We start from the raw sequence: 25,768 nt of genomic DNA on the forward strand, positions 1-25,768 counted from the left end.
CTCTATGCCTACAAAATAATATAACCAGAAAATTAAAACGTTACATATTTATATTGGGATAAAATATTCGACTTCCAAATCTATTCAGTAACTTAAAAAAAAAACCCAAATAAGTTGATGTACAAATATCTACAGATTGTAGGTAATTGAAGCTCGTTAAAGCATGACATTTGAGTATTTGTGTAATTTGGTGCGAATTTAATATGATGTACGTATGTAATTAATATTTAACTACAGTTGCCTGTTCCTATTCTGTGCATTGGCATTTCATGTCATATGTAACATATATCTGCACTTAAATATATGTACATAGCTGTAAATTAACCACGTCAACATTGATATTTAAAATTATGCCTAATCTATATACAATACATATTGTCTATTTAGTTGAGTAGAAATATGTGAAATGCAAAAATATAGCAATATATGAACAGAGATATCATAGTTCTTGTTTTCATCACAGTGATAACTGACATCTATACAATAATACAATGTGTGCACGTTAGACTGATTTTGAGTTAATATTATTAACCCAGTTCAAATACATTTTTTCCTATGGAAAATCAAAAGTTTCAGGGCTTTTGGTGTAGCGTTTGAATAAATGGTCCTAAGATGTGCACAAGGATGTGCGGTTTCTCTGCTTTATTTAAGATAAAGAGAAGTAATATAACAAAATTTATCTCTTACTGAATTTAGAGTTCTTGAAAAAAAAAAAAGGATTATCTTCGATATAAAGTAGGGAAGCCGTAACTCATTGAGGACATCTTAGACCGCTGTGATTATTTACTTCCGGGTTCACAGTATATTCTTTACTGATAAACAAAATACTAATAAAAATTTAAAAAGTACCATTTTTGACACATGATATTCCTTTACAAGGACGGTACAAGAGGTTTGAAAATGGCCAGCTTATATAAAAAAATTAATTTTCTCAAATTAAAATGGCCTTTTATTATAGTAAAAATTGCATCACAGGCCACAATGAGTTTTTGGTTGTCCCCAGCAAAATAAGTATTTGTGCAAATAAACTAATTATTGAGCCGACAACAGAACAGTCTAATATCTACTTTGACAGAATAATCAAATACTTTATTTTCATTGTCACTAACTCAAATTAAGCCTGAGTTATTTACAATAATAAACACCGTATACAATACACATAGACTACTATGAAAGCGGACGAGATATGTTTAAATGATCAAAATAGAGAAAGATAGAACAGGAGAGTGCATTTACCTTTTGTCCTAATTTCCAAAACTTTGGCAAGAGAGTAGACACTTTTTTATCTTTAAGGTTAAAGGATTCCTCAACTGTGAGTCGTTCATTTACCCACCATTTAATTTCCGCCACAACAGTTGATGGGCTATTCACATTCTTGAAAACGGGATTACAGAAGAGAACAACGTCAGATATCAGGGCTCCTTGAGTAATGTGAACTTTATCTAACTGAACAGAGACTGAAAAGATAAAAAACCTGTCATTTTATTCATAAAAAACATCTTAAATAAGAAATCCTACAATTGCATGGCGTGTATCCATTAGTAGAAGTTAATCCCTCTTTACAAGGAACTCCTTCACCCACACAGTATCCCATATGACATCCTGGAGTGGGTTGCAAATGGTAGACGATGTGTGAAGAACAGTTTTTGACTCTCATGGGTAGTTCTTGAGTACAGCATTCTCTTCCTTGATTCACGCATCCTGTCGCATCCACGATACCCTCAGACACCTTTGGAATATGACCTTGAAGAAATAATAGTATAAATGGGTTAAATAGATTTTTAATGCTTTAATCCGTAAATGTATATAATTTATATTTATAATGTACGTATGTATCTATCCCTAATTTTCAATCCATCAATACATAAGTATATTATATTGATCGATATATTGTACATCTCGTTGTATAAACGGAACAAATTAAATAAGACAAAAATAATGAAAGATTTCTGAATCATACACTAAAGTTAATTGTTGAAGGAACGTTCATGTTTATAGCTATGAAAATCGGTTTGTAAGAACACCTTTATAAAAAAGAAGCATATCAGTTAATGATCCATTTTCATTGTCTGTATTAAAATCTGTGTTGGGTATCTCTTGGCCCTTTGCATTGGATATTTTGAACTTGTAGTTTATATTAGAAAAAAACAAATATAACTCCTTGTCTGCTAAAGATTTTCCCTGGAAGTAACGTTAAACCCACACAGAAAGGGATGCATTTGTGAGATTTGGGCTCAAATTCCCCAGCATCATTTATGAGCCTCTCAGGATCAAATTTTTCTGGATCCTCCCAGAATGAATGGTCATGATGGATATGTATGATTTTCCCCGCAAATTTGAGTCCCTTTTTGCAATGTGTATCCATCCACAGTTAAATCGCTGTTCACATAGTGTGGTACTCCAATGGGATCGGTACCTGATTTCCTCATTGTTTCTTGTATTACTGCATTCATATAGGGTAGTTTCTTACGATCAGCGAGCGTTAAATTCCGTCAGGATCCAAGTATTTGATCCAGCTCCTTGTGGATTTTATCTTGTACCTTTGGATAATTTAGGAGGTAGAGTAATGCCCAAATAAGTGATATTGCAGTTGTTTCAATTCCTCCCAAAAATAAATCAATCAACACAGTATCCAAGGATTTAATATAAAAGAAATTGGACACTCCAGACTTCTTCATTTCCTTTAAATTCACATCAGTAAAGTCTCTTAAGTTTTCTTTATCAACTGATTTAGCTAAACTGATGAGCCGCTCATCTTCCAATGCCAAATTTTCTCCACTCACAAGTGTCCAAAATGCGTTCACAATTGATATATTCATTCGAAAGTTGAGCTGAATAGGGCAGACTTCATCCTTTGAGAGATCTGAATTAAGTTTATTGATTTCCACAATGACAGCTCCCTCTATAGAGGATCGAACACATCTCAAGTTATTCAATTCTCGAAGACAATAAGTCTTCTACTCCTTCCATTCCTGTCCAGAGCTAAGAATCACTCCCCTTTGTGACCCATCACCCCGATGTCAAAATTCATGAAACAGTTCGAGATTTGGACGATATGAGACAGCTTCTAATTTAAATACTTTGAGCAAGAGCTCTATATCAGATATAACTACAGTTTTGAGTGGTCCCCAATGAAGTTGAAAATTTTTTGCATGACGAAGAGCGAAATGGTGTAGAAGCTTTGGGATGTGGATTATACCTTTTATGCGAAATTTATTTGGCAGGAAAGGAATACTTCCGAAGAGTGGAACATGGGGTAGTTTTGAAAATGAGTCTTTGGGATCAATATGATTCAAGACTACTTCTTTTAAAGTTAGAAAGGCAATGACAAAAATAAATGTCAATATAAGAACGCTCATTTTGGAGCTGCCTTGAGGATTCTTGATTGCTACCATGTAAGTGTGTAATCTTCTCGACTTTTCGAAAACAAACTAATACTTAAATACCATGTATCTTTTGTAAGAACTGGTAAAATACTGCTACTAAGAGTATCTAACAGGTAAATAAAGAGAGTTTCCTTTAGTTTTTCTAAGTAATAACTTTAATGCATTCACCCCTAATAATTAATTATTTAGGTATATAACGATATAAATCAATTACATATGTATGCATGTTAGGAGTTAGTAGACACATATCCACTTTTCTGTATACTACTCAGTTTATAGAACTGTTATTGTGATGTAGTTAAATTTTGTCCAAAGTTGAAAAAAATATGCAACTTTTATCCCCCAATTTTATATATCCAGGGATAGCTCTGAGGTTCGTTAAGACAGTAGTGATTAACAATTGTTATGAATAAAAGATAATAGAAAATAATATTGTTGATGAATATAATTGAACCCAAATTTCATTTAACTAAGAATGTAAGTATATTATTTGATTCGTGATCCTCATTTAATTTCCAACCATTTCAACATTTAGAGTTAATCTGCTTTTCTCTATTGACAGCAAATTACAAGTTATCAAATTTTTGAGTGAACCCTCTCCAATTATTCTAAACAAAACAAATATTCTCTGGACGCAAATGCATGGTAAATGCCCTTTAACGACATTTTTACTTTATGTTTTTTGTCCAAAAATTAACGAAATACCGACAGTAATTTTGTTATCGTGTCTCTTTTCTTCTCCTTTCTAATTTATACAAAGTTATTTTAGCCTTTAAATAAGATATAAATGAAACGTTAAAATTCATTTTTCACGTCCATTTTCTATATTAACACTTCAATCAACAACAGCAAAATGTCTTGTTACTAATAAAACGTACTAAACATACATATACTACAGGACATAAATTAAATGCCTTAACAACTTAGCTTAATAATCTCATTAGGTATATCAAGTCATAAATATATATTAGTTTACATATAAGTACAATGTATGAATGATGACTATCTAATGATTGCAATTGAGCAATTATATTCTAAATTCGGTTCATGCAGCATTTCTCAAGGGATTTGAAGTGTCTTTGTCTTTTTTTTTTTTTTTTTTTGTGAAAATACAATTATTCAATATTTATTGTTCTTGGAGATCTGACAATATTGAAGGTTTGTAATCTTTTGTCATTAACTGACAAAAAAAAATAGTAATATAGCGATTATTTTTTTTACGATAATTTTTTTGATTATTTTCCCTGATTCACCTCAATTTTAATATCAGATTGAATGATACAAAATGTTAGTTAGTTGAAGCTTATAGGGCATTTAAAGGACTCATCTATATGATGTGTACAATTCCATAATTCAGATTGGCATTTACAAATATATGAAGAATGTTCATGCAATACGCTAAGAATGAATCCAAACTTTATGTGCCTACATTATATCATGCATACTAAAAGTAGAGACCTTGATCCCTTGACATGAACATACAGAAGAATTACCAACCCTACGAGTACATACAAACTTAAATCCTCCTCCCTTTATCCAACTCTCATATTTGCCCTATTTCAATTACCTTTCATCCATACAGGCATTTGTGTTCCACAATAGTTCCCTCCAGGACACTCTGTTGCAAGGATATTTCCGGCAGGAGACTCAAAACGATACCAACCTATGCTTAGGGATCGATCACAAATCGGCAACTGCTCTCCGATGGATAAATGGTGATTAAAACTTCGCTGAGGTTCATTGGCGATGATACGATGGTATTCTGAACTGCACGGATCATTTTCATCTTCTTTAGTTAGGGAAACTTCGTTCCTAAAAAACAAAGAGTAAACATGTTTTAAATTTTAATCAAAGGAGTCCATGGTTATAAAGTGTTATAATAGTACATATATATAATATATACATTTGTGCATTACTCATGCAAGCCATTGTTGCACTTTATATTGTATGATATCCCTACCTTTTAGCACCCACTCGCTTTAACACATATACTAATTTAAACATATACATTTATGCCTTCCTTCAAATCCCATTTATCACCATAAAAACTGGTTCTGACGGAATGTACAAATATATATACAAAGTATATAAATAAATTGATTTTTTGTTCAAGATTGTTTTTATGTTGACGCAGCACATATTTCAAGAAAGATTGCCCCCTTCCCCTTAACCATGTAGAGTTCCTCCACGAGCGGAATTTCAAAAGCAAAAAAAGCATTGATCCTGAGACCCACATGGTTGTCACACTACTATTTGGAGCTGTTAGCATAAAACATATTGTATTATGAGTTAACAAACTCTTAGAATGAAAAATAAGAAATTATTTATTTGATTTTATTAATTGAAGAGAGACTCTAAATTTGTATGCCATTTAGTTTTTTGCTGAGGAGGGGGGGTGAGTCTTGGGATACATATCAACTCTAAGTATAAAGTATCTCCTCCCAAATGATCCAATGCATAATCTCTTAAATAAACGTAACAATATTCCGTTTTTTAAATTTGTATGCCAATTACCCGTCATCCCCAGTTCTGTGTGTCCATATATTTGTGTTGAGACACGGTCCGGTTTCTACAGGTTGGGTCTTAAGGGATTTTTTCTTGATCAATCTGGACCGATATTTCAGTCCAGACCGTGGTCCGAAATTTAAATCTTTGACCGAAATATCCTTTTCTAAATAAAGATCATACATAAAAAATCAGGGGCAGCCCCAGGAGGTGAGCTGGAGGGAATTTAGACCTACCTCTAATATAAAAATAAAGGAATTTTTGCTAAATACTTGAAAATGTAATACTTTTTTAAATATTAATATTTAAAATTTTATCTAATTTTTCAAATTTTTTCAAAAATTTTAATTTTCTGTAAATAGCAATATATTCTTCAAATTTTTCTCCAAAAATGTAATATTTGAAATTTTTTCAAAAAAATAAATAATTTTCTTTGAATAGCTGTGGATTTTTAAGCTTTTCTTCTAAAGAATTTAAAATTTGTAAATAAATTTTTGAATTTTTTTTTTCAGAAAATTATACTTGTAATTTAATTTTTTGAAATTTTTGATCTTTTTTTTCTAAAAAAGTCCAAAAACTAAGCCCCCAAAAATATAATCGTGCAGATGCCCCTGGAAATGTCTTTATCTTAATGTTATTTTATTTAAAAAAAAGTTATTTTATAATTTTTGTGCGTCCTTTCCAGGACATTCTTATTTGTTTTATTTTGTATAAACCGAATTTTACTTGAAAACCAGCCCCAGACATAATTAGTTCTTGTGTGGCAAGAACTGCAAACTAAATGAATCTGATGATGATGAACAAAGATGAAATATATACAGATTATATATTGTATATATTTCAAGTTACCTTGACTCTCCATTTTGACTAATTTTTCCTCAATAAAAGAATTCATGAAAGAGAAAGCTTCACCCCCCCTCTCAGTTTGAGCATTTATGGGTGTTTACATTATCTTACACACTACATGTATCTTTGCGACGCAAAGAAGGAGTAGGTCAATAATATGTTCAGATTAGTGAATCAGTCCGTCAGTATGACTATCGAAGATACTCCTCAACTCACTCGTGATGGTTCTGTAAACGAAAAGTTTATCAAAGACTTAATTCGCCATTTTAAAAACGAAAAGAAACTTTCCACATCAACAGCTCGCAAAATTCTCAAAGAGTCAAAAGAGCTCTTTGCATCTCAAAGCTCACTTGTGGATCTACGGCTGAAAGAGGATGAGACCCTCATTATTGTTGGAGATATTCATGGCCAGTTTTTCGACTTAATTCATCTGCTTGAGAAGTTCGGTCTTCCCAACGAGAAACGAAAATATCTCTTCAATGGAGATATAGTGGATCGTGGCGCATGGGGTGTCGAGGCGGCTCTTCTCATTTTCAGTTTATCCCTATTAAACCCCAGTGTCGTTCATGTGGGTCGAGGAAATCACGAATGGGACGAAATGAATAAGTTGTATGGATTTGAAAATGAAGTTCTAAGTAAATATGAATCTAAGACCTATGACTGTTTCAAAGAGGCGTTTGATTGGATGCCTCTTGCTCATCTTGTTAGTGAAAAAGTGTTAGTGGTCCACGGCGGCATATCAAAGAACATTCGATTGGATGATATCCGATCTATAGAAAGAGGACCATGTCTCTCAATTGGTAAAGGTCTCGCAGCTGATCTTTTATGGTCAGATCCTCAAGAAGAAAATGGGATGGAGAGTAATTCCAGGGGGGTTTGGCGTTACTTTTGGGCCGGATGTAACAGATAAATTTCTATTAGAGAACTCCCTTCGTTACATTGTAAGGAGTCACGAATGTATGGAATACGGTTATGACACTACTCATGATGATAAAGTACGTATAAATGATGATTGAATGAGGTCCCCTAACTGTTTTTCTTCTTTCAAAAGGTTATTACGGTATTCAGTGCACCTAATTACTGTGATAAGGAAGGGAACAAGGGTGCAGTTGTTCTCATATCGGGAGATGATATCGAGTATCCGGACTTTAAGAAGTTTACGGCTTCTCCACATCCTCCCGTGGATCCAAACATTTATTCGAGTGTGTTCCTCAAACTGGGCCTGATTTGAAACATAGCTCCATATTATGTATATTTAACTTATTTTCTTTATAAAGAAAAATCACGTGATGAGTTCTTTTAATAGTGTGTAAATGTGATGTTAAGTACCTACATATAAATCTACAACCAAAGGATGTATGTACATGTTTACCTTTGTATATTACACTATGTAGCTAGACAAGGAGATGATAACATAAAAGGAAGAATAATTACTATTGAAAGGAAGATTGCGTAACTTGTGATCTCTTTTTGTACGCTAATAATGGAGAAATTTTGTATTATATATGTTTATACACTTTTTTTCTTATTCTTCTTTACGCACGAAAAAGTTTAGTGACAAAGGAGCTTGATAATGGCTGGCAAGTAATGGAATTTATTTTTATGTTCATAGTTTATTTTCTGAAAAAATACATACAAGTAATCAATTACTCCGATAGCATCATTCAAAATAAAAAAAATATTATGTATAACCATCCATTTACTGTTATTATTATCATGAGAAAATCATTTGGCACCCCTGGTTATTGTATCATCCTGCGCTCTATTTACTTTTTGAAGAAGGGGGAGAAGATTCTAAATGCATAGCATTAATTAATAACAAAATATGCATACTTTTTATTTTTTTTAAACTCGACAAAATATGATGGAACTAACAAAGATCCGACGACTTCCTTGCGATTTATGTACAATTTTAGTATGTAAGGAAAAACCTTGTAGGGATAACATTACCTAATTGAAGTCAAGGCTCGTCGTTGACTTGTTTGTTCACAAGACAAAACATTTTAAGCTTGTCACTGTGAAAGTTTTCTTGAATTGATAAAGGGTAAAATGTATTGGTCCTTAATATAGGGTTTAAAATCGGTCTTATCCCTGTTGTAGGTCCCATATTTATAAACGCTCTCTACATAGTATTATTTTCACAAATCAGTTTACCAAAGGGCATGAGCAAGATGTACTAGGCTGTAGTGATAAACAAATAATTAAACATGTTTCTAAGAAAAATTTCAAAATCGTCCAATATGTAAAGAAATTACTACTTAGTAAATAACGCTCATTTCTATCGATTTTTTTCGGTAAAACCTCAAGTATTTTCAATAAACGATAATAGTTTGACACTATTCTTACATAGTTTAAGCTTAATTAAAGTATGTATCACTCTTATAAATACTGAACGTTCATAACGCCAGTATATCCAAGGATGATTTTTTTCATGTTTCGCTAATTGGAAAGATGGATTGTAACTAATTAATTCATAATCAAAAATTATAGTATTATAATTACTCTATTTGACCTAAGAATCTTCTTTGAAGTCCAAATACGTTGAGTATATTTCCCTCTCAAAGAACGAATGAGTATCAAATCTATACACATAGAGTTTAAAATAAAAATTTATGTAAAGGTCGTTGTCCATAGAGCTACACCGCTCCATAGAGTCAAGATAATAACTTCATTGGATCATATCTATGATGAAGTAATTTAGGAACTTAGCGTACTTAAGGATTAGGAAGAAACGTCAAAATTTTGAACCGATAAACTAGAAGTGACCATATTTCATTTTCCATAAAAAAATGAGATGAGGCCGGATCAGTGACAGTTTTAGATGGTTTAGATGTATACATGGTGGGTGCTATCGATTTTTAATTTTTGACATGAATAAGGTTTAAGAATAGATATTATATTAATAAATTATGATTCCTATTTATTTCGTATATATATATATATATATTTTATATTCTTAATTTGGCTTTTATTTAATTTGAATTAAAATCGCCTTAATTAAGAAAAAACCGGACATATTGAGTTGGTAAAAAAGTCCATGAAGGCTCCTGGCAGGATCTTAAAATCGGATTATTTACTTATAATTAGTTTTTAAATGCAGATCTACTATTCGTGACGTATTCATGCGGACAAAAAAATGCTCCCAGGGGTTATTTCATAGAAATCCCTGACATTGAACAAAAGACGATAGAATCCTAATTTGATCATTAAAAAAAAATCCATGAATTATACTATTTGATTATTATTATTTATGAAAGGATTCGGTTGAAGGCGATAATATAAATGGTCATGAAGTTGGATTTATAGCACATTCAGTGAAAAAACCAAATCCTAATGACCCTTCTTCAAGGTAAAAAGTATTTAATTGGTTCAATATATAAAAATACGTTTATGATTATAATCTAATAACCACGATCAACTCTTCTTTTGATGATACTCTCACAAAGAACCTTGATTCAACTATAACATTTTTATGTACTTTATGTATAGTATTACACTCATAGCTGAAAAAAAAAATATCCACTGGTATGTTAAAAAAAGAAACCAAAATTAATGTGGTCACCTTGACAGGTTAAAGAATGTTTCTGTGAAGTGTAGCTGACGTTTCATTGTCAAATTAGTATCTTTGATATGAAAAAAAACAAACACAAACCTCACACCCCGTATCTGTCAATTATATAGGCAGTAATTACCGCGATGTCAATTCTTAATTCTACTCTGAGTCCAACATGGACTTACACTTATAACTTCACAATATATTCTCAGTGTTAATGTTTGTCTTTCACACACTATTTATTACTTTTTACTTATATGTTCTCTCTTCAGCAATAAAATAATATTCATATCAGCTTTGGAAAAGTAAACACACTTATTTAGCAACAACAAAAGCTTTTGTAGTAGATGATCCATGATCATATTTTTTTCATCTATGATTATAATTATATTCATAACCTTATAAAAAAATAAAGGCCATATAACCCCTATAAAGTTCAACTCAGATGCAAATAAATTATAAGCTATTTGACTATCTTGATAAAAAAAAACTACATATTTTGAAAAAATAAGATATACAACAAAGAAATAATCGAATATATTGTAAATACAAAAGACGCCATTAAATGGATCCTTGTGAATTAATGACCCGTCTTCCTTAAACTGGATCTCCCCTATTATCTACATAGAACTCTTAGGAAATAAAATGACCAAAAGACACACGCACACATAGGTAATTTGGGGCTATCTTAAACTTGAGTTTTAATTTACTGGATGTTAATTTGAACTATGAAGTTTTATACATATTATGCTAGTTAGTTATATGTATACGTATATAATATATTTAAGGACATTCTAATTGTAGAGTCGGATTTAACTCCTAATTATAGGTCATAAATATAATATATATGTATACAGTTAAAGTAATGAAAACTCCACGTGAAAAAATTCTCCCGAAATTCATATTCTGTTGAGGGATGTGACCAAAAAATAATTCACTCTAAGTTACATATATAATATGTTAAAGCTAGTGCTGGGGTTCGACCAAATAGTATAAGTAAATCTAAAGCTACTTTAGACAGCAGGGAGTACTCATTCATCACAGAAATCCCGAATTCGTCAAGTGTTTTAGAATCAAAATCTGTTTTTAGTGCTTGGTCACACGAAAGTTCAATAAGTGCATCTTCTATCGTATGTCAGACGCCAGATAATTAGCTGTGGCAGTAAAAGAGGCCTATCCAGTTACGTTTTTGTGGAGCACTATCTTCTGGAAGTACTTTTTAAAATGATCCAGAAGAGACTTAAATGAAAAATATGCACATTCATCATGTTTTAAGTTTTGATGCCAGAATTTAATTTATATAATATTTTTAAATCCTTTCACGACCTCTCTGGATAAGGAGTGCACTTACCACCTTCAAAGAGCTGTAGATAATGTATCTCTAATAGGTGGTTATTCCATGAAAGTACTCAAACATAAATGGAATACATTTGCTAGAAAAATTAAGTGTACCAACTTGTGCATGTATCATCCAGCTCCATCTCACTCCATAATTATAAGAGTATCAATAACAAGAAGACAATATGTCTCTTTTTAGCAAAAATATGGCTAAGTATTCCATTATCCCTCCTTCCTACTAAACATATTAATTTTTTTGCAAGTGAATATTCTATAATAACATACATCATAAAGGAATAGAAGACACAATAAAACAATGATCCATAGAAGGAGTGTTAATTATACCTTCATAAGCCTATTTAGATACAATTTTTTGAGAGGCCCATCATATGAAAAGAAGTCTTTATTTTTTGCATATAAGATTTATTATTTAAAGGAGCGTATATCTTAGCCATTCTACAATATGTAATTGTGTATTTATATCCAAATAATCCATTATTTCTTGATATTAAAACAACATTATAAATTATATTCCTTATCAGAGGAGTCACAGAATGATGTAGATATAATATGTACATACAATCTACCTACACAAGTTTTGTGCCATTGCAAGTAGGACAAATGTAATGACGTAGCAATGCCATAAAGTCTACTTACTAAATATATACATAAAGAAAGAAAACCATGGATGGTACAAGGTGTGAGCAAATGTGACGAAATGGGCACGGTCTGCTCAATGGATGACGTCACATTTTTTTTTTTTAAATATTTAACTATTTACATTTAAATACAGAAATGACCATATCTTAATAGCACGAGTTTCGTGGATATATAGTGGATATTTGAATTCGGAGTGCTTGAGACTGTCAGACTGGCAATTAAAAGCCTTGTAGTCTAATTTGTGAGATAAATTATGATGCCCGTGAATTTTAAATATAAGAGAGCCTTTATTTGATTAAAAATACTTATGTTAGCCTATACATGACCTTTCAAATAAATTCTTACAATTTCTCAATCTTTCATCGTAACGATCAATTTTGGCTGTTTTAAGTACTATTTCCAGCGGCTCCAAAGTGTTAATAAGAATCATTTATGGAAAGAAAAAGACAATAATTCGTCATAGAATACAAATGTAATCCACACTCTATTTCAAGAAAAGTAATTCCGCTGTATTTGCGTTGACATGCCACATAATTAACTATGTACATATGTTATCGTTGTTTCTACTGCCGCTAAATGAATACATAATAAGGCCACATCAAATATTTTCACGGTCATTTTTAATTGCAAAATCTTTTCATGATTAATTATTATCTTTAAATATTTTTGCTTTGTCCAGCGTTGCTTAATGCGAGATGGAAACAACATAGGGTATATCTCTCTAGCAACGCAGACAACATCCATGGTATTTCATTGTTTGAATACATATGTATATAAAACGTCTTTCTTCCTTTAATTTAAAATCCTTTTTATTTAGTATAGAATATATTTAAAAAAAGTTTAATATTATATACTAATAGGAATATATTTAGGATTATGAGAGTTTCAAACCCCTGAGGGTACAAATAACTCAAAACGGCACATAGCTAAGTTTTTTCTACTTGATTTTGAATTAGCTGTTCGCGTATAAAAATGATTAATCTATATATTTATTTTTTTACCTTACAACTTTAGTTAACAAGGCATGTAGTAGGGAAATGTGTTTCTTTGAAGTAATATTTATACTTTAATCTACTACATAACTTTACAGACAAATTAAAAGCATTTCTTGGACAAGAGCTGTACATTTTAAAATAAATACATATAATGTGTATCGTTCATAAATATTTCATCACAAACACAGACTACGCCTTGTCATAATATAAATCAAATCATTTCAAAACTTATCAAAAGAGATTACGTACATACCGGGTCAAATGAAAATAAATACATTTTGAACATCAAGCTCAAAAAACCGTAGAAGATAAATAGATTGAAGTGGATCATTTTTATATAATTAAGTATAATTAGATTTATAAATTGATGAGAAAAATGATTTCTTTCCTACTTTATTTTATGGTCCAAAAAGGCACATTATTTTTCCAAGAACTTGTGGGCCATTTTTAAGTGTATCCTGGGCACCTTCCTACTTAAAGAATTTCCATCCAAATTTTCATTGTTATGGACATTGTCACTCTGGAAATATTGCCCTGAATGTTCCTCTACGCCTCTTCATCTCTAAATTAGTAGTTTACATGTGAATAAATGTTTCGATATACTTCCTCTGTTGTGCTCTTCAAACATCTTTGATCAGACGATTTTTTACAACAAAATATCTGGTTATAATATATATCTTATCCTCAGTTAATTTTTCAGAAGTTTCAACAAACAAATCTGATAAACTTTGCAAATAGTCCATCTGACCAATTAAAGAAACATTCAGAAAATCCTATTCACAAGTGTTTTTTTACTACACTAGTATCTTAAATTAAGGGTTTAATATTTATGTTAATGTCAGATCATATCATATCTGGAGTTATCTAGATTTTTGTGAATGAATGGAGTCTTGTGTTTGGATAGTCCCTTTCAAAAACTTCATATGTTTTTATACATAAAAATTTACTAAAAAATAAATATAAATTGTGAATTTTAAAATTGACTTATTTGTTGTACGAGGACAGTATATATTTTGTGTGAACCAAAATTATAATGGCTTTTATCCATGTCAAAGTTTGATGCATATACTAATTTATCAACAACAGTTGCATAATAACCTAAATTCTAGGGGTATAAGTAACAGATGATAAGAATGTAAAAATACTTTTTCTCACTTAAATAGTCGCTCACGTATGCTTAAAAATTTACAGCTTTGCATTTCACAAGAATGTTTGAATCAAACACATTTGCAACTAAAAGGACATTAATACAATTTTTTGTTGACCCCTCGTCATATAAATATATACAGTATATCCAAAAATTGACGGTGATATTAAAAATATCCTTTTGTCTAAAAAAAAATTTTTTTTTGGCCGGAATAAAATGAAATTTGGCTGATACAATCATTAGGCAATATTGAATTTTTCTGATACAATAATTTTCCATGATTACATCATACATCAGTATAAAAGGGTTCAGAAAATACCACAGGATGTTAGTCGAAATTCAATATCCGAAATGGTGAGAGGGCACTCTTTGGAGACCAGGGCCAATGCTGTTGGCATGATAGAGGATGGATCAAGCCAGAGAGACGTTGCTCAAAGGTTACAGTTTCCTGTCAGGACCATTGAGAATTGGTGTAAGAAAATGAAGGATGGACAAACCCTTGCAAATCAGAAGGGTCGAGGAAGGAAGAAAAAAATTAGCAAGGTTCCCAAACTGGCGATTTCAAAATCTTTGACCAAAAAGAGGCAATTCACAAGGAAACTTGCAGCAAGATTGACTTCAAAGGGCTATCCAATATCCAAGTAATCTGTCCAAACAAGCTCAGGCACTCTTTGAATGCTTTACAATACAAACCTCGTCTGCACCCCAAACTTTCAGAAAACCAAAGGAAGGGCCGGCTTCAATTCTGTAGTGAGCGGAAACACTGGACTAAAGATGACTGGAAATGTATCCTCTTCAGTAATGAAAGTCCATTTGAGCTATTTCATGCCCCAAATCCCCAAACAGATCGGGTTTCGGCAAGAGATAAGGGAGATGTGGAACTCATTCAAACTGCGAAATTTCCTCTGAAAATTCAGGTTTGGGCCGTTATCAGCCACCAGGCAGTGCCAGATCTTCACCTGATTCCACGAAACCAAAACTATGACGGCGGAGTACTGCGTAACAAAGATCCTCAGCAAGTCTCTGATGTCAGCTTTGTCTCGTACTGAAGAAACTGGACCTCCTTTGAAGAGGAAAATGTTGTCTGACACATCAAGAGTATTTTTCAGCCGGATGATACCCCTGCTCACCACTCCAAAAAGGGATAAAAGTGCTGTTCAGACAACTTGGATTCCTGTCAACAGTCCTGATTTGTCTCTCATTGAAAATTGGTGAACATTGGTCGAGAGGGAACTCAATGAAAATGCGCCAGCAACTTCACAGGATGAATTTAAAAAAAAAAAAAAAAAAACTGACAAAAGTTTTTCTCCAGATACTTTGAATAATCTGTATGAAGCAAAAAAATCACTTATTTAGCGCGAGTAAATATTTCATCACTATTTTTATTTCATTAAAAAAAATCCACCACCAATTTTTGGACATACTGTATATTATTTCCATTAATAAATTTGGCTATCATTTCTAATTTTGAATTATGCGTGTTTAGTAATTCGTTCTTCAGTTTAAATATCCGTTGAACTTGGTCCTTTGAATACATAGTCGACATCGTTTTTTCATTTAAGAATATATATTTAGTTCTTCATTAATTTATTCCAATCAGTTGGTATGATTAATTCATTTGACTAACTGTGATTTAAGTTTGGTTCTTTTACTTTTTGGAAGAAAGGTTGCGATATATAATAAAGCTAACGATGTATAGTGACTCTGTTCTTCCAAAGACGTTTGTTCCGTCTTCCAAGAGATTTAACTCAACCTTTTGTTGTTGTTTCACCCACAAAAAGCATCCAACGATGATTTATGAGGTAATCTAAAAAGGATAGGCTTACTGTTGCAGACTCAAAAACACGTACAGAGAGATGAGATCAATCCTCATCACTTGAGTAAAGTTCTTGCTTTGATACATCAATAGCTTATGTCAATCCCTTCATACTCATTAAAGTTTAATCATTTTGAGGAGGGAGGTGATCTAAGATGATAAATTAACAACCATTGATGTAATGATCCTTGAAGTTAATTTATTTTCTACTAATTATAATCTTTCTTTCAGATCCTTTGCATTGATTTTAATATTAGGAGTGAACTTTTTGACCATGGTGGGCTTTTGACTGTGTATAAATCTACATACATACACACACGATACATCATAATTATCCTTGAGGTGTAGTACTAGGTGATTTTATTACGGGCTTCAAAGTGGCTTTCATAGGTATGAACATACAACGTTTTCACTGACGTCAAAAATTGTATTATAATTAAAATTGACATCATCTTGAAGGCTCATAGTTGGTATTTTTACAGCTTGTACATACAGTTGACACATTTTCAATAAATCTTAATCATGTAATCCATTAAATGTTTTTCAACATTTATACACATATAATACTTAAGACTTTTATTCAATACTATTTGATGCCAATAATATACGGTGATATATAAATCTAATTAATAAGCACTAAAAAATGTTAATTTTTGGACTCAACTACGTAAATAAGAATTTATAGCAAGGTAATCACATGTTTGCAATACATATTATGATCTAATAAAACTTAAGATATTTATTTTTGATAGACTGTAAGTTTTAAGTCCTTTAATTTGTTGTCTCCATTATGACATACAAATACAGGTACTCCCTTAATTTCAATAAAAAAAAGTAGTATTATTAATATAAAACTTGTTTGTTGAGACTCCCAAGATGACGTCACATGAAAGTGCTCCACTGTACATCACTGTGCACCCTCACTAACACAAAATATACACTTTATTTTGTTGTGGGCTATCGATTTTTATGTTTCTTTTCCTCATATTAGTGTGTTGAAAGTTGATTGGTTGAATTAGAATAGGCTCTTGTTAAGCTGTGAAAAATATAGAATAATAATTCCATAGTTTGTAAGAATTGGCCCAGAATTTGCTGCCTACCAACTGATTTTGGGCCTTTTCTCTGTTTCTTTTCAGATAAAATGTTGCAATATTCAATAAAGGTAACGCCAGGATAGAAATGTTAAAGCTGCTCTATATAACTTTACTTAGATTGACAATAAGGAAGTAAAATTGTTATTAAAAGTACATGAATAATTGAACACATTTTTTAAAATAATAAATAAAAAAAACATTATTTTACTATGGATTAAACTCAATTGCTTTTTGATTGAGTTATGTTTTGTTGCTTAGCAGCTTGGTTGGTTCTACTTCCTCTATTTCATAAATATGTAGGCTACATTGATATTATTTAGGTATTATGATGTCATATCCAAACTCAATTTATGTTTTCGAAAGGTTGAGGAAACGTTTTTTTCCTTCAAAACTTGAAGGGACTAAGTAAAGTGTTCACTCACATTTATTCTTTCTATCTAATATTTAAATTTGTAACATACTAGTACAATATTTATTAGTATATGTAGCTAGTATTTTACTTCCTATAGGAGGAGTTGTCTTTAAAAAGGAAGCTGAAGAGGGCGAGAGAGGGAAGGGATAAATGGGAATCTGGAGGCAGCTTCCTCAATATGCAATGCAATAATAAAATGCATATTACAATATTATTTAGTATGCTAATGTGATATTGCCTATCTAATAAGTGATCACTTGTGGTGTCATTTATCATAATTTATTATATGATTGGAGTATGAATTAAAATAAAGATCCATAATAATTAATGGAGCAAGCTCCAATGGATTAAGTATGCTTAATTATGGATATATATATAATTATTATTCAACATTTCTCTTCTAAAGTCATTAAAAAACTCATTATTCAAATGAAAATAAACATTAATTAGAGTATAAGTAGATTTGTAAAAATTGACAAAATCCTTGTGAACATACAATTTAAAAAAAAAAGTATGTTGGGAATCTTCAAGATATTAAAAAGCACTATTTATTAATTATTTCTCCCTATTTTGAAAATGCAAACGGATTAGTGAGCCCATATCCCAATAGTTTTTATAGTGAGTATATATATCGTGTACCCAAATTGCCAACTTATACTTTCCGTTTTTATTTACATTCATGAGGATTTTTACAGTTTTCACATCTCTAAGTATAAGCTAATATTATTTGAAGTAATTAATAAAACAAATACAGACTATCTTAGACTCAATGAATGTTATAAGATATTATGTTGGGACTCTTATATTTCATTTTGGCATCTTTATTGGATCTTGCTGCCTTTACTACAAAAATCAACAGTTAGAGTGTAAATAATCAGTTGTTGGTTAGCCAATTCTTCTTCCAAGCTATATAATTATCATTTCATAATTGCTAGAAAATGTTCATAGCTAATTCAAAGGCCAACAAACAACGTTAAGAACCCCGATTAGGGAATAGAAGCAGAAACATTGACAGCAGACAACTAAATATAGTGTAAAGTTTGGAGTTTGTAAGGTAAGAACATGTCTAGAGTAGAAACGTTAGGGTGATTCAAAGCTATAAATCATACCGTGAAACAAAGATCATGCGTTCAATATTTGTCTAAGTATATTTATACTCCTCTATAACTAAATCCGCAAACTCCATGAGTTCACCCTTTTAATTGAATAAACAAGGGGAATTCTGCGAAATTAAGAGAAAATTTCAAATGTTAGGATAAAAACTGAGAAAGTAACGTCATATTCTGTGGAACCTTAAAAGCCTCAGAGAAAGTAGATTTCACGTAGCCAAGGAAGTTTCTTCAACACAACCGGCATGTTTCGCCACTTGGTTTATAGCTTCAAGTGATCATATTTTGATTTCCAAATATTATAACATTAATCCGTGTTGGATCTAAAAGAGGAGGAGGGGGCTAAGGGCTCAAATTTAAGAATAAATTTATGATTTTGTGATTCTTTTACTTTTTTAGAAAAAATATCTATTTAAATCTTGTTTGACTTCGCATTTCTATTTTTCATTTTAGTTATATTTTCAACCTGCACTTTTGATTAACAAAAAAAAAACGAAAAAACCCCCCAAACATTTCATGAAACTATAAATAGACAGGATGTAAAAAGAGGACATGTCCGTCCGGAGAATTTAAGAGACATAATTCCGCGTATTTTGTTTATGTGATCGGTTGTACGATATGCACGAAGAAATATGTCGGAAGATTAAAATATCTGATAAGTGATCACGTGAGATATGTCGATAAATGTTTGAAAGCCACTGGAGAACACTTCAATTCGAGGAGACATATGAAATCCAATAGTTGATAAAACAAGTCCGGCCTATAAAATACGATTATGATATCATAAAGTTGATTTCAATTAGAGAAAATTGGTGGATCAATCAATTTCAGTCAAAAACTACCACTGGATTGAATATACATTGAATTGGACGTTCATTAAACTTACTGTAAAATAGTTTTGTTTGAAAAAAAATCACTCTAAAAAATATAATTATGAATCTATATAAGGTCACGATCCTGTAAACGGAAAATATTTCGATATTGTATTATTAATGTACTCGTATATACATATTATTTAATATATTCCTAGTTTTAAATTTTAATGTTTTTATTTTTTTGTGAAAACTTGATAATTTAAGAATATTGTTATAACATTTTTTCTGAAGAGATCTCCAAATGAGACGAAATCGATTAAATGTTATAAACATCTGAGTCAATTCTGTCTTCTTTAAAGATAGATAATAATTAAGAATCAAGTTCACTGCCGCTCTTCATGAAATCTCTTCCTCATTTCCTTTTCTTTTTGACCCTTAAGACACTCACATGACTTTAAGGATTGAAGGCGTATACAACATATATACTACTACCATCATATGCAACATAGGAGTATTCCTTTATTTTCTGTTAGGAAGGAACGTCGTTAGTTTATCATGATTACCCATGATTTTCGTGCCTCTAAACTCAATCATGAAAACGTGTCTCTATGAAACGATATTTCACATATAAAAACCTCCTCAAACTCAATGATTTTACCCCATTGATTCTCCCTATAAACCCTAACTGATTTTTATTAGTATTACACATGTTATATTCTTATCCACGGTGTGGAATCAACTCATTGTCAATTCCAAGGGGTCGAGAAATAAAACATAAATAGTCAGTACTTCTTAACCTTGAAAACAGAAGACGAAAAAAAAAAAAAAAAGAATAAAATAACTTTAACATTTAAGTACATAATGTGTATGTAAGTATTTTTTCACTTTTTATTTGTTTCCTCCATCCCTTCCCCCTTTAAAAAAAAAAAAATATTGTCCTCATCGTCAAGAGGTTTCACCATTGGATCCTTGGGTTCTTCCAATCTACAAAGTTTTGATAATTAAATTTTATTCTACTTTGTGGAAAAGCATCACTGATGTGTGGACGACAATAAATAATGTCAAATTGTATCTTCGTCGTCCCCTCCCTCTCTTTGATAGGCCCTTTAGTTCAAGGACGTATTCTTTGCTTGGGAACGACGATCCTATTATTTATTATGGGACACTCAAAAAATAATATAATTTAGGAAGAGGAAAAGCAACATCATCATGGAAAAAGTCACTTTCGTTCTTGATGATATTGATAAACGCAGGCAGGGACATATACTTATGTAATATGAATGTATAGTCATTTACTGCCTACTCACATTTACATTGAGACATGTTTAAAAGCTTTTTAATTTTGCTGAATTCTTTGTTGATTACTTATTATGATTAAATATAATGAATGATTTTAGGCTATGTAGATATATACATTTGTGTTTCCAAGTTGCCTCCTGTTTCTTCATCCTAGGGAATGCAAAAGACCTTGAAATAGGTTGTACATAGAGGATCGTGGTAACATAACAGTGTGGTTATGAGTGTGTCTTAGGTGTGGCTCCCCTCCCCCCTCAATCACACAACCAAATAACAAAAACTAACTAACTAATACGCCACTCTGTAGCAACATTTACCACTATGTACGTACCGTACCTACATGCAATTACTTTAGGCTTTTAAACCGCTTTTCAAATTACATACGGTCACATGTAGACAGACTTGATGCTCTTTTTAATTGAGTATTTTTTGATAGAATAAGTGGGATATTTTTATTTTTCTTCAATGGTGCAAGGAAATGATGAAAGTTTCTCTATATGAAAAGAAAAAAAAATAAACAAAACTTGTTTTGCTCAATATCATCTCTATCGTGCGTTTTCACGACTCTGATGAAAGTTTGCAATAGCATCAAAGGGTCATCAACCCTTTAATGGTGGTGAATGATGATGAAAGGGCCTTTTGTACATTCTTTATAGGCTTTCGGGTGCTCATATACCCATTTTGCAAAACAAGTTCAATATTTAGCTATTACGTAACATAATACAATGCTATTCATTGTCAACGCCCATTACTTGGGCCAAATATTATACAGTACGAACGTAGATACTTGATGTGGGTACAAACAAGATTCCAAAAGAGATCAACAGTTGAATAAAACATTGTAGACTTTTCTGTTTTACTTGTGATTGTGTTAAGAAATTATTATGTAGGTACCGAGATTCGTAAATGCTCTCATTTGAAACGCTGTCCTCAAATCATGCAACAACTAAGTAAATAGACAACTGCTACTCAATAATACTAATACAAATCCCACTAATTTATTTTTTGCATCCATTTTTGGGGGCATTCACAATATGCTTTACAATTATATATATATATATTTATATATTTTTTTACTCTTTGGAAGGAAAATAATATTTTCCGGGAACACAAAATAGTGTTGTTCTGCTGAAGAACAACTAACACTTTTTGCAAACTTGTTTCCTCAACAAATGATGATTCCACCCATGTACCTACATAGTATGTGACTTTTTAACACTTTCAAATACTAAAAAAGGATAGTTTCTTTGTGGGCTGAGTTACTCTATGTTACTCGCCCTTCTTCCGGCCTCTTGCTCTTTGCACTTGTTTATTCATGTGAAATATCAAAATGTTTAACATGGATTGACAGTTAAGTTTTAAAAAATGGTCCTAGAGACACTCGTTGGATATTCAATATCACACTAAAAATCAAAGTGATTCCATATTTTAACTATTTTAAATTTGTAAATCTAATACAAATTATGTTGCAAACAGCTTTTCAGAAGCAGATATTTTCAGCTAATATACATGTATCATTGATTAAGATTATATATGTAGATTAGTAGTGACATCTTCTAATCCTGGGATTAATGGCACATAATAAAAGCCGTTAACATTGAATTTTTTCAAAAACTTGATAGACAATATTTTTAATTTTGGTAGAAGTTTTGTTTGATCTTGGATAATACTCTAAGAGTATTATCCAACATAAAACGACTGTTTTAAAACGTTCATAACATGACAAGACACTTTTCAAGCTTGGCAGAGTTCTTCCTGACAACTTTCTTGATTTGTTTCTACAGATTATACTAAAACCAAATATATGTACAAACCAAATTACACAAAAAAAATAAAAATAATTGAGTTTTTATGGAAGACTTGATATTGTAACAATAAATAGATACTCGTAAACACAATAAAAAATAATATTCTCCTACCTTGCTGTTGTACTCGAAACAGAGACTCGTGACAGCCGACTGGAATGACTCGAAACTCTCGTTTCTGCGGAAGCATATTCTCTTCGTCGAGCTAATCTGGAAATTAATCGAGGTGGAGCATGTACAACGGAGCGGACAGGCTCAGAAGGAATAGCTGCCACAGGGTCTAATTGATGCTGGAAACTAGAGCTCCTTAGTGGAAGAACTGAAGAGGGGATTTGTCGAAAGAGGAGACGGGGACCTCCACGAATGTTTGATGAGGGTGCATCCTCCTCCTCCTCATTATGATTATAAAAACCGGAAGAGAAGCTCTTTGAGTCTCGGAGGAGCGATGCACCACGACTTTTAAAGGGATTATTCCTTTTGAGTGAGGAAATGCTCTCGGAGAGAGTTAGAGCTAGGAATAGGTAACTTAGAAAATACATGTTGATCGTCTTTATTTTGGAAATTGGATGAGATCCTGAGAGGGATTCACTATGTTGTGTTTTTTTTTGGTTTTTTTTTAAAATGAACTCTTATTAACACACGAAGCCATTGGTTCAAAATATTAATCACTCTATAAGTGTTTTTCAATGACTTCCAATTTTTTTTTTTTTTTTTAAATAAAATATCTAATGTTTTTTATATTAATCTTCCAATTCTTATTTTTGATAACTCTCAAAAATGTTCTTTACTAACTAATTTTGTATAATTTTTTTCCAACTCTGTCTCTCTAAAAAAAAAAAAAAAAAAAAATTAATACACACACGACCTGGTACGCGCCGAAGGAAGGAGGGTGAATGGTTGCTCTACGAACTGGTATATGATATTATAACATACACATTCAATCTACATAGATTCATTATATATTTTTATGTACCTATATAGAATACCAAAAGGATATTTACGTACGACGCGGTCGGACCGAACATCCATTCAATTCTCTCCCTCTTTCCTTCAGGATTCCACTTCTTTTTTCGTACAACCTATATGTAATAAACAAAACAAAAAAAAAATCTAGTCAGTCTCCCTATTTAAAAAAACTTGAACCATAAAAAATTTCTTATTGCGAAATTAATTATGTACAATCACTCCTTCGAATCTTCTCCTCTTGTGTACGAGTATCTATGTACATATGCAGCAGCTTCTTGAACAAAGTTCTTGACCCAAATAAAAAGGGGTCCCATAATATAAGGCTACAGATATAAGCCATTCTTCGAGTATAAAATTCCAGTTATAATAACTATGTACAGTACATAGAGAATAACAAGTTTTATATCATTCATTTCTTGAACACTAAGTACATACATACATGGAAAATCATGTTATCCTTGCCTTGTTTTCATGTTCAATTTCTCTTCTTTTTCACCATAAAAATCACAGACAAACAGACAGAAAATGAGATGAATCCTTTGACCCATTTGTTTCATCTTCTTTTATTGTACGCCACATTTTGAAGGATCGCAAAAACCTCACTCAAAATAATGACAAAACTTTCATCCATAAGTAGGATGTACGTAAATTATTTATATAGACTCAATGAATAGGACCAAAGAGTGTGTTGTGTATCTAGTATTGCCACGATACGAATATATTTATTTGTATCAATTCCGGTATCAAAGTTAGTATCAGTATTTCCATACTTTTTCATACTTATTCCACTAGAATGAAAAACAAAAATGTCGTTAAGAATAATTCAAATATCCTTACAGAGACGTCTCCTGGGTTTTTTTTTGTGGGTTGGAGGAGGGAACTACCTTACACATTTGAAGACGGTACAAAAGACAATTGTCATCCTTCCTTTGTCCTATTAATTACAATTTTTTACTTTGGAAATTTAGTCATAGGCAGAGTTTGAAGTTTGTTATAGGGAGGTGGCATTTGTATTAATTTAAATCAGAAGTATATAAAATATACAGGTTCGTACTCTACATTTTGTGTAAATTAGTTTGAATTTGGAGGGATTCGGAGAATGACGTCATTGGCAGGACAAACCACTTTCTGAAATCGATGGCACCGCTATACTGAACAACATTACTTGATAGACATATGTTCAGTAGATTTGGGAGTATACATATTAGATACACCTCTGTCCTGGTTTCATCCTGCTTTAACCAATGATTACTTTTATCAATATATTGATGGTATAGTATGTACCTTCTTTTTTTATGGTTCAGGAGAGTAGATGGGGTTTCATTGGAGCGACAGTTCATGACTTATTAGCCATTAATAGGACATGTAAAAACTACTCATGAAAACATTATTGGCCTCATCCGTGATTAAAGCATTGATCACAACTTACACTTTAATTATCATCGAACTTATTTATCTTCCTCCAGGAATTGCAACGAGTCTAAATAATTCACTTTCTTACTTTATCAACTATCACACTCCCCATACTAGTGTGATACTAAATTTTGTATGTGATACCATTCACAAACGATGAAATTTTGTGTGCAGTTTAAGAATATTAGTAGTATTTTTGAAATGAATAAAAACTTCCCCTTCCCGGGAAGTTAAGGTTTGTATACATATGTAATTTCCAAATATATACTTATTTACGAGTATATAGCTTCTTTTTTTTCCCTAGATTTTAATTTAAAGATTTTTTAAATAAATAATAGAAATAAATGATTTGGAATAACAAAAATTATCCTACTTATTTTTTCAAATGAGTTTCAAATTTAAAAAGTCTTCTGTTTTTAAACTTAAAAGTATCGTCTACGTATGTTTCACAGCCTTTTTGCATTTTGCTTCAATCTGGGAATGTTATTCACACATTAATCACATTTTCAATGAATTTGAATGCTCTTTATTGCTATTTCTCAGAGAAGTGAGGACAACAGTTCTATAAACTTGATTTATTATAATTTCGAGTCTAAAATTAACCTTCTGTCC

At 31.6% G+C, this 25,768-nt stretch overlaps 2 protein-coding genes and 1 pseudogene across 2 annotated transcripts in view; 1 reads left to right on the forward strand and 2 right to left on the reverse strand.

Moving 5' to 3' along the window:
- The window catches only part of LOC121119173 (uncharacterized), a 35,369-nt gene extending 11,618 nt beyond the window's left edge, over window positions 1-23,751 (reverse strand). Inside the window, exons 1-4 of the mRNA XM_040713788.2 lie at window positions 22,892-23,751; window positions 4,954-5,198; window positions 1,519-1,743; window positions 1,237-1,457 (exon numbers count right to left, since the gene is read on the reverse strand). Of these exons, the coding sequence (XP_040569722.1) occupies window positions 1,237-1,457; window positions 1,519-1,743; window positions 4,954-5,198; window positions 22,892-23,316 (1,116 nt within the window). The 5' untranslated portion in view covers window positions 23,317-23,751. The remainder of the gene's footprint in view (window positions 1-1,236; window positions 1,458-1,518; window positions 1,744-4,953; window positions 5,199-22,891) is intronic.
- On the reverse strand, window positions 1,930-3,518 carry LOC139905648 (cytochrome P450 2J4-like; annotated as a pseudogene).
- On the forward strand, window positions 6,843-8,007 carry LOC121119174 (serine/threonine-protein phosphatase 5). The gene is given in 3 exon segments (XM_040713789.2): window positions 6,843-7,604; window positions 7,606-7,732; window positions 7,789-8,007. Coding segments are annotated over 3 exon segments (1,017 nt in total). The 5' UTR covers window positions 6,843-6,894; the 3' UTR covers window positions 7,969-8,007.
- Window positions 23,752-25,768: the final 2,017 nt, after the last annotated feature.

Source organism: Lepeophtheirus salmonis, chromosome 6, assembly GCF_016086655.4.
Source record: "Lepeophtheirus salmonis chromosome 6, UVic_Lsal_1.4, whole genome shotgun sequence".
Taxonomy (NCBI): domain Eukaryota; kingdom Metazoa; phylum Arthropoda; class Copepoda; order Siphonostomatoida; family Caligidae; genus Lepeophtheirus; species Lepeophtheirus salmonis.